The sequence below is a fragment of the Wyeomyia smithii genome, chromosome 1, assembly GCF_029784165.1.
Source record: "Wyeomyia smithii strain HCP4-BCI-WySm-NY-G18 chromosome 1, ASM2978416v1, whole genome shotgun sequence".
In the NCBI taxonomy this organism is placed as follows: Eukaryota; Metazoa; Arthropoda; class Insecta; order Diptera; family Culicidae; genus Wyeomyia; species Wyeomyia smithii.
Window position 1 is genome coordinate 174,866,274 of NC_073694.1, and position 15,715 is coordinate 174,881,988.

Consider the following 15,715-nt stretch of genomic DNA (forward strand, 5'->3'; position numbering starts at 1 on the left):
TTAAAGTCCCAGACTTAACCTCGTTTATCAGTGCCTTGAAAGTTTTGTTGTGTAACAGGTTTCGATTTTTTTTGGGTTATCCGACTTTTCCTAGAAAACCATTCCCCAGAAAATAAAGTGTCGAAGGATTTTCCCCAGAATGAACCATTCTCCAGAATACCAAATCCCAGAATATACTAGTTACCAGAATTCTAAAACCCTGAAAGTACTAGTTACCAGAAAACCGTTTCCCAGAATGCACCAATACACAGAAAACTATTCTCCAGCATCACCGAAACCAGAATTCTGAATTGACTGTTTATCGATGACTGCAGCCCAAACCGGGAAGCGTATTTTCTGTATCTAATTTTTTTTTTGCATTTCATGACTGTGAAAGTTCAACATCAGTTTTATAATATTGTTTTAATGAAAACCTGAATGCGCTTGCATAAATTCTTTATTTTAAATCCTAGCTGGTTTCGAAGTACGATGCTGGCCTAACAAGCCAGTGAATCCCGACTCGGGAAAGACTGTTAGTAATCAATAGGATCGTGGCGCCTTGCTCGGAATTTCATCCTGTATCCAAAAATTGTTGGCTGCAAAGTCTATGTCAAATTAGCAAAAAGGTTTCAGGGGCACAGAAAGGCTTGATTAAAAATGAGTTCATCCGTAATTTAAAATTACTGTGTGTGACTAAGTTTCATATTTAGTAGTAAAAAAGTAAATTTTTTCCTCGTTAATCACTACAAAATTTACAAAGAGTCTTAAAAACATCTGAGCGACGTGTACTCATGCCGAAATAAATCAAAATGATTCCGGTTATAGTCCCAGATATTCTCGAAATCAAATAAATATAGGGCTTACGAGGTCGACATTGGCTGAATGATCCTCTACACATGTGGGCACATGCAGGTCGGTGTCGTGTATACGAATCACATGCATACGCGACTGAGCAGCAGCAGTGCATTTATTGAATTAGCATGCCGCTCGTGCATGCATCATGAACCATTCACAAAAGGCCTTCGCAGAGTAAAGCACTTCATGGCCGTTCGGTCGTTCAGCCTAGTAACAGCAGGCAGCAGGATCTTCGAGGTTTCACAGTCCGCGACGGGACAATAGATGAATGAACAGGGCTGCGGTGTGACCCTGTTTGATAAACGCGTCCCGGTGCGTGAAACGCGACGATGACGTCAGGCTGTGCGAATTTTGCGTGATGCATTCTGCAGCAGCGCGTTCTCTCGCGTGTACCCATTCCACTCTCCGCATCGCAACAACCGCGCTCCTGATTTGCTGCTATGGCGCGAAGAGAAAGCACAACCTCATGCGGTGCGAGAGGTCGTCGACCTGCTGCTAGTTGCTCTACACACTACTACATGGTGTGTACGTTTAGCGAAGGCAACCGTCGGACTCATCCCATCTATCTCACTCCGCACTAAACATATTATTCATCATCCATCTCGTTTACTCTAGTCTACTTGAGAAGTGTGTAACATACATGTATGCGGGTCGCGGCTGATTAGCGTCTCTTTTTAGCCTTTTACTAAAAGCTCGTACACTATCGCCTTCACAACGTAATGTCCCCGAGCCGTTCAGGGACATCACCACGGGCACCTTCCCGTTCCGCCACACGTTTCATCTAAAAGCCGTTTGTGTGAGGGACAAACCACTGGCTGATTATGGACGTGGTGAATAAATTTGACATTTATTTGTTATTGACCTCGCCAAGAATCCATAGCTGTGTGGGGGCCGTATTGAAAAAACAGCACTACAGTATGCGTGTTCGAATGAAACAAGCTGAAGGCCCGCAGCAGTAGAAGCAACAGAATCATGGGCCACCGCCGCTGTCTGTAGATATTATGTGAGTAAGGTGAGCGAGACAGCAGATCCGCGAGCGAACGAGAGTGCAAGATAGGTATCTGTCTTCGTGGAAGCAATTTTGAGTGGATTCGAGTTGGGAGCGAAAAATTATATTGCTAGACTAAAAAGTGTACTTCTGGTCAAAAACTGGCCAAATTTTAGCGTAATTTAGTGATACTAGTGCCTACGGAAAGTGCCAGCAGGGAAATCCTGCAGATAACGTATTGTTGGAATGCATAATTGAGTGTAAATCGGATCATAATCATCCGGGTAGAGAAGCTGCGGAGGACAGACAAGAAAATGGAACAAGCAAACGTCGAAAGTCGTTGTCGTCTGTGTTTCTCGGTGGAAGACCTCACTTGCTCCCTTTTTCTAGCGGAAGGTGAACCTAGTCGGGATTTGATCGAAATGATACTGGAATGCACCTCCATACGGGTAAGAACTAGTAGACGGCCTTCGGCGGCTACAAACTTATGACGCATTAACTTTTTGTGTGTTGTTTTTGTTTTGCTCTCGGAAGATAACCTTGGAGGAAGACTACCCCTCGAAGGTGTGCGAAAAGTGCTTGGAGACGTTAGACAAGTTTTACCACTACCGACAGCGATGTCTTCAGAATGATAAAATATTGAAATCTCAGCGAAATTCATCTAGCAGTAACCGAGGCAAATTGATTCAAGTCAAACAAGAGCGAGAAGATGAGCAGGAAGGTCCTGCTAGTCCAACATGTCAGTCTCCGGTGCCGCCGGAGCAGCAAGCTCAACCAGTTAAACAGGAGGATCCTGGAGGTTCGTCCATTCTCAGAAGCATACTATTGCAGAGCCGTGAACCGGGTCGAGCAGAATCGACTGCCTCAACAGAACAAGAATTCGAACAAGACAATCTTGTGCAACCACAGAAAAGTGAACAAACATTAGAGAATCAACCAGAAGCGCCACCGGCTTCATTGCTGCAGCAGATGCTTCTTCAACAGGGCTTTTCACCTCGGGACATACAATCTCCAGCATCAGCATCAGCAGTAGCTCATCCTGGTTCTAGTAGCAATTCGGATGCAACGTCGTCACTTTTGAAACGTATGCTCTTGGAAGGCGGGGGCGGTAATCCCGATTGTCCTTCACCGCTAGAAGGGCCTAGCACAATGAATCATAAACAAGAGGAATCGTCGCCTCCTCCTAGTAATCACCTTCAACCACAACAGCAGCAGCAGCAACAGCATGACGAAAATCATAACGAAGAACATTCCGAGACGCCACTAGCATCGCAGCTGCGGGCGATTTTGATGCAGCACCGTGCAGCGGCTGCCGCTGCTGCCGTAGCGGCAGTTTCTGTACCACCCCCGGTCGGCAGCGGTAGTGGTTCGACGGCCACAGCAAACACTGCAGCAGTGGGGACAGCAGCAGCATCGGAAAAACCGGAAGTTTCCTATTTGAGAAGTCTGTTTCTACGTAACGATTCCGATGCCAACGAGGACAGCGATAGCGATACTGATCGCGACAGACCGACCAGGGAGATGCTGTTCAACATGTTTCAGGAGCTGCGAGCGAGAAATGAGGTGAGTTTTTTAAAACTGAAATCGAACATTAGTAGAATAATTTTTAAATCTATTGAGTTTGTGAGAATCAACCTTTTTAAAGCTCTCGTTTTTTACTACCTAATTTTATGTTAATGATTCGAGTATGGAAACTTTGAATTGCTAGCACGTATCTAACCAAAATTTGTTTAATGTGAAACTCAAAAATCATTCGAAAAAAGTCTAACTCTGGGATTTATTTTTTTTTGGCAATTTAACATTCAAAACTAAACTCGCAAACGCAGGTCTGACGTAGTATTATGGATGGTATGTTAAACCGTACCATATAGATTTCAGATTTCAACTTTTTCTAACATTCGCATTGCAAATGCTAACTGCGAAGCACCTTTCATATCAATGGCTGCATACAATTGTACGAGGTGGTAGTGGCGATGATTGTTGCTTTAGCGTCGCGAGGGCTGTTAGAGTCAGTTGGTTCGTAGCGCTAGACCCGTAATTGTCTTGTACATCTCAGTTGGCTGCGAATTCTGTGTATAATAAAATAGGAGGTCGAATTCCGATATGGAATGTAGCACCAATGCTTTGAAAGTTAAAAAAAATTGATGAAACATGAGTAAAGAACATAGGTACTCCAAATTTTCTAATATAACGATATAATGGGTTAGAAATCGGTGCAATCGAACGAACGATGAACGTGAGTTTTTTCAAAGCCCTATATATTTTCAAAAACCCGAAAGAAAATACAGGTGCAAAAAAAATTGTATTCCGATAAAAATAATATACAGTGACGGCCCCAAATCATGCAAATTATAGGACCACTTTTACACTAGATTAGTTTTGTTATTTTTTAATAACTTTAAAATTTTTGAAACATGATTGAAATACAACATTTTTTCTGCGTTATGAGCTGAAAATGTTTGAATTATTGAAGAGCATATTTAAGTACCGATAATAATACGATTAAATTACATGAGATGGGCAAAAAATACAATCTAATTTCCAGTTTTGTAGTGCTCCTGAACTCAAAAACACATTAAAAAAACTTTATTGACATCACGTGGTTCCTGAAAATGCTTAACCCAATCACTCGGTATCAAAACATACACATGCAAAGTACAATTATTATTTCTTAGAAAAAATGTCACATTACGCAGTCTCTTTAAAACCAAAAAAAAAATATTTTTTTATTTCCGTTCTGATCATTTTAAAATATTCAGTATGGCTCCAATAATTTCATAACATTGGCTAATTGCTGACGAATCGCAAGCTTTTCGTGACACTTATAAATTATTAAGTCGTCTTAAATGACTTTATTGATTGGAAAAAGTATTGCAAAAACTTCAAGTGCTTCTCAATTTTGACTCTCCAGGGACGGAGCGCGCTTCAAATCGCTCTATCTTTCTCCCTATTGCTCAGATCTTCATGAAAATTTGTGAAAATATTCTCAAGAAATTTTACTCAGAGATAAAGCCATATTTTTTTTGATTTTTTAAAAACTTTCGCAACCTGGGGTATGCGTATCCCTAGGGGTACGCGAAAGAAAAATCAGTGATGACAGACAAAGCAATTTTTCATTATAGTACTTCATTTGTTGTTCAAACTTTACTTCAAACATTGACCCCCCTTGCTATAAACAGTCTGATGATGGAAAATGGTTCATTTCCACTAGTTAGGAGCATTCCATAAGTTTCAGCTGGCTGAATTGAGGTTATCCTTGTTTTTTAAAGCAATAAAGTCTGAAAAGGTACCCAGGAAACCTGCCGAGTACATAACGGTTAAGAAAGACGTAGTCGTTAAATTTTTTCCACCCGCGGAAAATACCCACTTTGCTGAGCCAGATACGTGTGCAGTTTCATTCAAATAAAAAATGATCGACTAAGGCAGCGGTTCTCAACCTTCTTTTGTCCGCGTACCCCTTGGAAATATTTTCAAAAGTCAGAGAGAGTAGTGGTAGACCATGTTGTAGTAGTCTAGTTCTGGTTTCAAATTAAATTATGGTATGATTGATTGCTACAATCATGTTTTTAGGAGCAAGATTGAACAACAAATGAAGTGTTATAAAAAAATGCTCTGTCCGCCATTACTGATTTTTTTTCGCGTACCTCCTGAAGGCTTTCGGGTACCCCGGTTTGAGAAACGCTGATAACGGTTAACTACACTACATTACCTTACATGCAGTACATTCTGTGATAACTGAAATAAACATGTAACGTTTTTGGTTGTTTCACCAAAAGATTCAAATGCCAGTAGCTCACAAACAACTGTACTAATTTTAATAATTAATATACCGTTGGATAGCATAAATATGCAAGATTTTCATAAATCAATCAGTATCCCTGCCATTACTGTATTACAAGGTGAAAAATACAGTAAACTTTCAAGGTCAAATATCCACATACATTTTTCATGCGGCTTATTTCCCTAACGCAGACATCATACGAAATGATTCCGTGCTTTCATTCATTGGCATAGCATCGCATTCACCACCCGACGTCAGAGACATGGAATGGAAGCAAAGTTGCTGCCATGTGATTAGTTCTTCCCGAAATCACTCAACTATTCCAGCACATCCAACTCAGTGATGCCTGCAATCATCAAACTCGGAACTGCACTCGGCAATAACTTACGCTTGCCGTTCACTCAATAAAAATCTTGTTCGCAGAAGTGGCGAGAACAATTTCTTGCGCTCGTTTTGCTCCCAGCAGCAGGCAGATTTGACGGTCCGGAAATGGAAAGAATTCGACACCAGCGACAATTTCCTTTGTGATCAGTTGGAAATCTTAAATGTCATTCTATTAGTAAGGCTTACATGTGTGTCACCTGTGTGTTGAAACTCCACATTTACTCCATGCAAAATGCATGTTACTATTACAGGAGGGAATAATGCCCTTCATCTTTCACAACATCACACGATAAACGTTACAATAACGGTATATTCGATTAAAAATCGCAACAAAATTAGCGAAAGAACCCGAAACAAAAATAAACAAACTCGGAAATATAAAAACGTAACCGTGGTTACCAGTCTCCTCTACTCGTTATTGCGCGTGAAAAGAAACGTCAAGGAACCATTGGTTAGTTCAGCATGGCGTCGGTTCTTGTTACGTTCGCTTTATATGTAACCCGTAAAGACCCGGGACGGAACTTGTTTTTTGAAAATGCTCGTTCTCAGCACTGGAACAGCCGATTTGGGAAAACTTGGAAGTTCATTCAAGGGGAATAGTTGCTCTAAGTTTTGGTAAAGATGCCACCCCTCTGGACCCCTCCCCGTTTTCGTGAGACGCAAATACGTATGTGTTTTTTTTTCTAATTTTTCAAACAGATTGAGCAAACACTGGAAATTTTCCTACGTATCAATTGCTCAATGTATAAAATCATGTCAGGTGGATGAAATATGGTATGTAAGAGTGAATTTTGGAGTTTCCAAATTATTTCAGTACAAAATCACAAAATTACGTATTTTCATAAAAATTAAAATAAGAAAATCGTTCTTCAAATTTTAAGCTCTACATTTCTGAAGTAAGGTCTCCTGAATCAATACGCGATGAAATATTTATTTTAGCATGCAAATATTGTGAGAAAAACGAGTTTAAATTCACTAAAGTACGTATTTTCATGGAAAGCTGATTTTATCAGTCTCCCACGGTAGGTTTCAACTTGGCTCTTCAATTTTCAAGTTCTATATTTCTAGAGTAACGTCTTCTGAATCCAAAGATGCTGAAAGATTTATTCTATCATACACAGATTTAGAGAAAAACGAGTTTGAATTCACTTCAGTACGAGTTCTTATGAAAACTTGATTTTCTCCAAATCTGTGCATGCTAGAAAAACATTTTCACCATCTTTGGATTCAGAAGACGTTACTCTAAAAACATAGAGCTTAATAATTGAAGAGCTAAGTTGAAACCTACCGTGGGAGACTGAAAAATACAGGTTTCCATGAAAATACGTACTTTGGTGAATTTAAACTGGTTTTTCTCAAAATGTTTGCATGTTAAAATAAATATTCCATCGCGTATAGATTCAGGAGACCTTACCGCAAAAATGTAGAGCTTGAAATTTGAAGAACGGTTTTGTTGTTTGATTTTTTATAAAAATACGTAGTTTTGTGATTTTGTACTGAAATAATTTGGAAACTCCAAAATTCACTCTTACATACCATATTTCATCCACCTGACAAGATTTGATACATGGAGCAATTGATACGTATGAAAATTACCAGTGTTTGCTCAATCTGTTTGAAAAATTAGAAAAAAAAAAAACAAACATATTTGCGTCTCACAAGAACGGGGAGGGGTCCAGAGGGGTGGCACCTATACCAAAACTTAGAGCTACTATTCCCCTTGAATAAAATTCCAAGTTTTCCCAAATCAGCCGTTCCAGCGCTGAAAACGAGCATTTTCAAAAAACAAGTTCCGTCCCGGGTCTTTACGGGGTAAGCTGACAGCCACTTCTAGCCCCTGCTCTAGTGAGATTCAACCAATGAAAAATTTCGATCGCAGTGACCGTTGCGACCTGGAATCGAAAACACTTATTGAGCAATTCTGAAAAATTCTGCTTATTATCACACAACAAAGTTTAATATCTCAAGAAAATGAGGACAAATGCTAAAATATAAAAAATAAATCAGGACGCCCAAATAGGACTTCAAAATCAGGACATGCCCTGCTAAATCAGGACGGATGGTATCCCTAGTTCGGACGAGTTCTTGGATTACCCTGTGCTATTTAGCTAAGAAATTCTCGGCACAGCACAGCACTGTTCGACGAATCTGTCGACGTGAAGGCCTGCGGTCGTTCCACACCAGCAAGCATCCCAACAGGACACTCAAGCAGAATCACGTTGCAAAACGCCGCGCTAGGATGCTGTTAAAGAAAGTCTTGACCAAATTCGACTGCTACATTTTAATGGACGATGAGACATATCTAGAAATGTATTTCACGTAGCTCTCTGGACAAAAATTCTATATGTTGAAGCGCAAGGGTGATGTCGCTGGAGCGGTTTAAATTCGTGTTTGCTGACAAGTTCGCTTGGAAGCATATGGTGTGGCAGGGGATCTGCAGCTGTGGTAAAAAACCAAGGTTTTCATCACCGGGTCAACCATGAATGGAACAGTGACGGTCCGGTGAAGCTCTGGCCCGACTTGGTTAGCTGCCACTACAGCCGGGAAGTCATGGATTGGTACAAGGAGAATGGAATTGATATCAACGAAACAGCAATCAACGCTCCAAATTGCCCAGATTTTCGTACAATTGAAAAATATTGGGCGATGATCAAGAGCAAGTTGAAGAAAAATGACAGAACGATAAAAAAACCAGCTGATTTACATAGATGGTGGAAGAAATTGACGGATCGAGTTGATAGTTCCACTGTGTAGAAGATGATGGGCGGTATAAAATAAAAAGTGCGTGAATTCATCCGAAACTCAGACGTATAGACCGTTCCGATAATAATAAATACACTTACGATAAACCGTCATTTCAAATAACGTGCAGTATTCAACCAAACGTTGGCTGCGTCCTGTTGTTTACATCCAAAAGAAACAGATGCTGTCATTTTTTCTAACATTTAGTGCGAAATTTTGAAAATGCGTGGCCTTTCTCCCGAGCAAAGAAAGCGAATTGTGCGCAAATGGGGCACCGTGAGTGGTCTTTCTATAAGAAAATTAGCCAGAGAAGAAGGAATAAGTGTCGGAGCAGTTCAAACCGCATTGCGGAAGTATTGTGAAGAGTGCACATTTACTGATGCCCCAAGACGTGGTAGAAAACCCGGGCCTGTTGATCCCACAATGGACAAAAAGGTTAAGGAATAGTACAAGCGGCATCCTTCAGTATCAGTACGAGATGTGGCGAGAAAGCTTGGAACCTCGGCGAGTAACGTTATGCGTGCCAAGGGAAGAATGGGTCTGCAGACCCGTCGGAAGCAAAAGCAGCCAAAACGAAATCCAAAACAAGCTGGATTTGTGAAACCGAGAGCTCGGAAACTTTTATGACAAACTTCTGACCAAAAAAATTGGGTGTGTTATCATGGATGACGAAACCTACATAGAACTGGACTATAAGACTCTGCCAGAACCGCAATTTTATACATCACCGAAGGGAAAGGATGTCCCTGGACCAGTGAAAGCCATTTACACCGAAAAATTAGGCAAGAAGGTAATGGTTTGGCAGGCCATTTGTGAATGTGGGAAAATATCTCGTCCATTCATTACGAATGACACAATGAATGGTAAAATATACGTGAAAGAGTGTTTGCAGAAAAGGTTGTTACCCATGGTTAAGCAGCATAACAATCCTCCAATCTTTTGGCCCGATCTTGCTTCCTGCCATTACTGCACTAAGGTTGTATAAAACAAATAATGCCACATGTGTCCCAAAGAAGATGAATCCTCCAAACTGCCCTGAAATTCGCCCTATTGAAACTTTTTGCGCTTTGACCAAGGCGAAGCTGAGGAAATATGTCAAACCAGCGAACAATGTTGAAAAATTTAGAAAAGATTGGCTTAAAGTGGTAAAAATGGTCGGAGAACACACTGTCCAAAAGCTTATGAGTAGTGTTAAGAGAAAAGTTAGAGAACTCGCGGTTCCTACGAAAAATAATCCCAACTTGAATTGAAACTGGAAAGAAAACACTTATTATCTATATTTCAGAATAAAATGACCCGAAAAATCCTGTATTTTTTGTTTTATTCAAGAAAGAAGATGTATTTATAATTTTCGGAATAGTCTGTATAATTTTTGTGTATTCTTTCTTTAAAGGTCAATAAATTTGCTACAAAAAGATATCTCAAGATATTTTTTACGTGTGATGTTCCATTTTGTGCGACCAAATATAAAATGGATCAAGCTTTAGCTCTTGAGGCCTGTACTCGAAAAAATGCACCATTTTCATCCGTGTGTATTTTTTTGGTCCGTGGGTAAAACTTGATGCAAAGGCTGAGTATAACTAGTTTAGAGTTCATAACATTCGGTTCAGAGGTTATTGAAATGTCATCGAAACAAGAAGAAAATCGTCAGAGAATTTTTCCAACGTCATGAAAAATCCGACTGCGACAATGAGATGGGTCGGAAGACAACTGAGAATCACCCAGACAACTGTATCTCGGGCAGTAAAATCGTTTAAGGAGTCCCAGACGACCAAGCGGCCACCTGGACTGTCAATGCGGTAAACTGAGTAAATCGTACATCACAATGGGTACCATCAACAGCGAGATTTACCGCACCGCCTTCAGAAGCGTCTGTTGCCCTTCCTGCTGTCCCACGCAGGTGAGACATTATTTTGGCAGGACCTGGCATCATGCCATTACGCGCGATCGACGTTAAACAGAGACAATAACGTTGTTTTTGTGAGAAAAACCGCCAACACCCCACATTCACCAGAGATTCGTCCGGTGGAAAGATTTTGCGCCATAATGTAATGAGGGGAGATTGGATTTGGGGATCTCCCAGATGGTCTCAAGGTACGATGCTGGCCTAACAAGCCAGTCGTCATAGGTTCGAGTTTCGGCTCGGGAGAGACTGCTGGTGTCAGTAGGATCGTAGCGCTAGCCCCGCAATTGTCCTGTACACTTAAACAGTCGGCTGCGAAGTCTGTGTATAATTTAACAGAAGGTCAAGTTCCGAATCGGAAGGTAGCACCAAGGCTTTGCTTTTGTAATGAGGGGTTTAAAAGAGAGATGCGGGTTTTCAGCGATGGAAAGGAAATTGAATAAAGTAATTATGCCGAAACATAATCCATAGGTATTAGTTCATTCTCTGCAAGTTTCAAGAAAATCCGACTTTGAATTAATTTTTGGTGAATACTTTTGTCTGGTGCGTTTATTTCGAGCACGGGCCTTAAACCATCAAAAAATCAAAAACCACGACATTATACCAAAAACTTTTGAAAAATACTTGTATGGAGAATTATAAGACAATTTTTTCCATAAAAGTTCAAAGATATTTTTCAATTTTAACATTTTTGAGAATAATAAAATTCTAATAATGCAATATGATTTGAATAGTAATTTCAAATCATTAAGCTCTTGATGACTGACTGGATTGATCAGTTAGATTTGGAAAATTTTAGTTTTTCGTCGAAATACACTATTTTGTGAGCTACTTGAGGTTCTCCAGTACCAAACATAGATTTATTTACTTGTACGATTTCAATTTATTCTTTGACAGCAAAGAGATGAATAATTTAGATATGGTAAAGAGCGAAGAAAACAGTGACCAGACCAGTATAAATCAACCTGGCTTAGCCAGTTTTCGGAGCGATAGGATGCATTCGTAGTGTAGAGTGGTAGATATTTGCGTGTTGTTAATTTTTTTTTTTTCAAACATAATTTGCGTATTCTATTATCGCGAAAAAGGGGAAAATTGATCAAGTACTGGACCTCGTCGTGAATTCCGGATAAAGCAATAAATTCTTTTGTCTCCAGGCTTGCTAAAAGCGTATATTTCAGCCTCCGCGTGACCGTTAAAAAGGACAGAAAATCTACTCCCACTGTCGGCGACTGTTTTGATGTCCTGCGGGTTATTTATCTAGAGTGTCATAAATAGGGGCAGGATCAAAACGGCAATTCTTTTTTTCGAATTTATAAGGTTCTGTAATTTACGAGTTTATATTCTACACATGTCATCTATCAAAGTTTACTTTTCGATCCATTGAAAACATCCCCTTTCTTTTCAGCCACACTCAGACGACTCAGACGACTCGGAGGACCGTGCCTTTGACTATAGAATTCCGAGTGTACGCCGGCGCAGTTCCGAGTCCACCACGGAATCCCGCAAACGTCGCCGTGTGGATTTCACCTGCTTGCTGTGCGGCCGACCGTTCCTGAATCGTTCGAAGCTGGTGCTGCACATGCGAACTCACATAGCTCCGCCCGAACCCGCACCACCTCCATCAACGCAACACAACTCGACGACCAGTGTTGCTACGGCATCGTCCGAAGGTGGTGGTGGTGGTGGTACGGCTGCGACAGCGGCAGCCGTTGCCGTGGCAGCAGCAGCAGCGGCGGCTGCCGTTGCTTCCGCTGCTCCGGGTGCGAATGCTGAAGACGACGAAGAAAGCCGTCAAATCGAGTTGCTTGAGAGGCGTTCCTATGCGTGCTACATCTGCGGCGCCGATCAAAACAACCTGCAACAGCTCAAGGAACATTTGTTACTCGCCCACCAGGATAGGATCCGCAGTCGGGGACGTGCCAAGGAAAGACCGAAACCGCTCATCAATTGCAACTTCTGCAACCGGCAATTTCGGAGTCAGTTTGCCTACGGAGAACACCTAAGGACGCACACTGGCGAGCGGCCGTTTCCGTGCGACCAGTGTGATAAGCGATTCCCAAGACGCTTCCAGCTGCTAGGCCATCTCTACAACGTCCACAAGCAGTCGTGGGTGGCGGACGAATCTAAGGCAAAGTTTGTGAAGAAGTAGCATTGCTTGTAAAGTAGGATACGAATAGACAGGCTGATCGAACGATGACACAGGAAATGCTCCAACAGGAGCTTAGTTTGTTAACAAACCTTTCGTTTTAATTTTTTTATTTTATTTTTTGATACATTTATAACATTCGAAATTATACCTTTTATTATCTGTTGAGAAGTATAGCATACAATTTTATACTGAAGCTTACGATGGTTTTGTTTCGAACCGGTTTTACTCACGTCCAAATCAATCATGAACTATATTTCTTCTGGCTATCCACCCGTGGGGGCCCTCATCGACAGAACCTAATGGTTTTTTAAAATTTGTTTTAAAAAACAAAAATTTTGGAGATTGGATTTAATTTCTCATGAAAAGTGAACTTCTGAAGTAGAATACTTCTCTCAGGGAGTTCGGCTACATAGGGATGTGAAATGGAAATCTAAAACCGAAAAAAGTGAAGAATATGTCCAATTTCAAATGCTTATAAATCGATTAGTATTCGATGGATTTCCTTCGTTCTTGCAGCAATAGATTGGAAAATCTTCTAAGATTCTTCCCAAAAGAAGTTAATTGTAATTTTATTATTCACACTATTGTACTATTGAAAATAGTCAAGCCTTGTCAAAACGAAAAATTCGACTTCTGATTGGTCGTTATATGATTGCTTCCCAAGCACGGTCGACAGAATCATATACCTTGCAATTGAAAACATGCTATTTGGCCTATATAAGAGCCTGTTTCAGCCGAAGCCGCTCATAAAAGTTCTAGACAGCGACAACAGCAGTCGTCCTCCCTTAGCAGCAGCACTAGCAGTGCAGTGGATACCAGCGATGGCGGAAAGCGGCCACAGCTGTGGCGTAGCATTAGATAGCGCACTAGTTGCAGCGGATTCCAGCAACGATAGCAGCTGGGCCAGCTGATGCAGGGACAGTGGATACCAATGGCAGCGTATAGCGGCCACAACTGTGGCGAACTAGTTGCAGCGGATCGATAGCGGCTGAAGCAGTGAGGCACTTTAGTGAAATGCAGTCTCTGTGCGATAGTGGGCACTAGTAAATGCATTCAATGAAAAGTTGACTCATTTTGACAACACGTGAGCCGTCTAGTTTTGAGTGTTATATCAGCATTTCATTGTTTACTTTATCACAAGGAATACTTTATTCGCCCTGTCAGTGATAACGCAAAGATGTGATCGGCATCTTATCCGATACTAAAATGAACAACAAATTTTCCTATTCAGGATGACATAAAAACTTGATTGAAGAGTTAATATTTTCTAATGAGTTAATTCTCATTTTTAAATTTGTAAAAGTTATAAATTTTACTCTATTTCCGTGTCTCAAAACGTACTCAATTTTTTTTCCTTCGGTCATGAGCACGACATCCGAAAAAATTTCATCTCAAAATTCAAAAATCGTCAAGCCTCAACCATGACAAGCAACTTACTATATTATTGAAAATGGTCCATCCTTGTTGAAGCGCAAAATTTGATTGATCTGATTAGTCAACGTTTATTTAGGGAGACTGGGGGTAAGCCCGGCCCCCTAAGGAAAATGATTCTTTAGTAGCATTTGATGGCGAATATTGTTATATTTCTTTCACAGAATCATTGCCCAGATTGTTTTCTACAAGATATGAAGGTTTTCAGTACTTTCAAACTGTTATTTTACAAGGAATAGTGAAGTTTTGAAACTAAGATGAAAACGACGTATAGCAATCAGTGCGGGTGAAACCGGCACCCCTTGGGGGTAACACCGGCACCTAAGTTTGTTCATGAATTAACTCGAATTAACTGAACCAATTTGAATTCGGAAACCGCCGAATGAGAGATCTTAAATTTCTGTATGTTACTGTTGAGTTTGGTTGTTGTCGGTTAGCTGGTTCTGGGCAGATTGCCGGAACAAGTTCCGGTGAACATTATATATAATCAAAGAAAAAATTTGATACTCGGCAAGCCTATCATGAGGCACTTTAAATCATATCATTAACTAGTTTCATTGAAGCCAGGATCACATTGACCACACCGGAGCATATTTCAAATACCACCGGGAAAGCCGTCAGTTTTGTGACTTGATTCAGTACATTTGGCACCTCTAATAACTCTTGGAATCATTCATAAATCACAGAAGAGGTTGGTTCTAAGTCGATTAATTAATTTATTTATCAGCGAGACATCAGTAATAGATGAGAAATATGTGTCAGTAACATAAAACTAGCCTCAGACCATGTCGGGCTTACCCCACTTACTGGGTGACGGTGTTACCCCGACAGCACACAATTTTTTGAAAAGAGTATTTCTACAAATTTATTGCTTCAATTTACCTCAGATCGAATTCCTGTGATTGCTAACAATACAGGCAATGAATTGTAGAGCAACGAAAAATAATTTTAGTCTTTTCGAATGAATAAGAGCTTAAGTTCCCCTCACGAAAAATTACATCCATTTACGCTTCAGCTGCAGTAGCGCATGTTTTGTCTATTATTTTGACGTTTCACGGTGGCTTCGATGTGTCTTAAAATGTCTAAAATATTAATTACCAACACTTCACATATTCCAAAACACAGTTAATTAGCGTTTTCTAGTAAAATTCTAGGGGTGACGATCTTACCCGCAGTGCCAGGCTTACCCCCAGTACCCCTACTAGAAAAAATGACTGACACGCAAGCAGCCGGGTTATCTTTCTTGTAAAAGTATTCTACTTCAACCTTGCGGTCGTGGCTTTGCACACAACCCTCCTGTTATTTTTTTTTTTTTGCACAAAAGATGGTCGGCGTGCGACCAAACTGAACCAAGCGCCAAAAACATTATTTCGAGTAATCGGCGTTGAAAGTTTTACTTTCCCGTATGTTTTCTGCAAGCTACTGCAGGAAATTTTTGTTATTATGTATAAACTGTTCAAATGATTTCATCTGTTCATAAAAGATAGATTATTATTTTCGCAT

General features: G+C 40.6%; 1 protein-coding gene across 1 annotated transcript; it reads left to right on the forward strand.

Moving 5' to 3' along the window:
- Positions 1-1,581: 1,581 nt before the first annotated feature.
- LOC129721698 (protein sister of odd and bowel-like) lies at positions 1,582-12,974 on the forward strand. Its single transcript, XM_055674579.1, has 3 exons — positions 1,582-2,271; positions 2,357-3,385; positions 12,038-12,974. Exons 1-3 carry the CDS (start codon positions 2,137-2,139, stop codon positions 12,779-12,781), a joined length of 1,908 nt encoding a protein of 635 aa, XP_055530554.1. The 5' UTR covers positions 1,582-2,136; the 3' UTR covers positions 12,782-12,974.
- Positions 12,975-15,715: the final 2,741 nt, after the last annotated feature.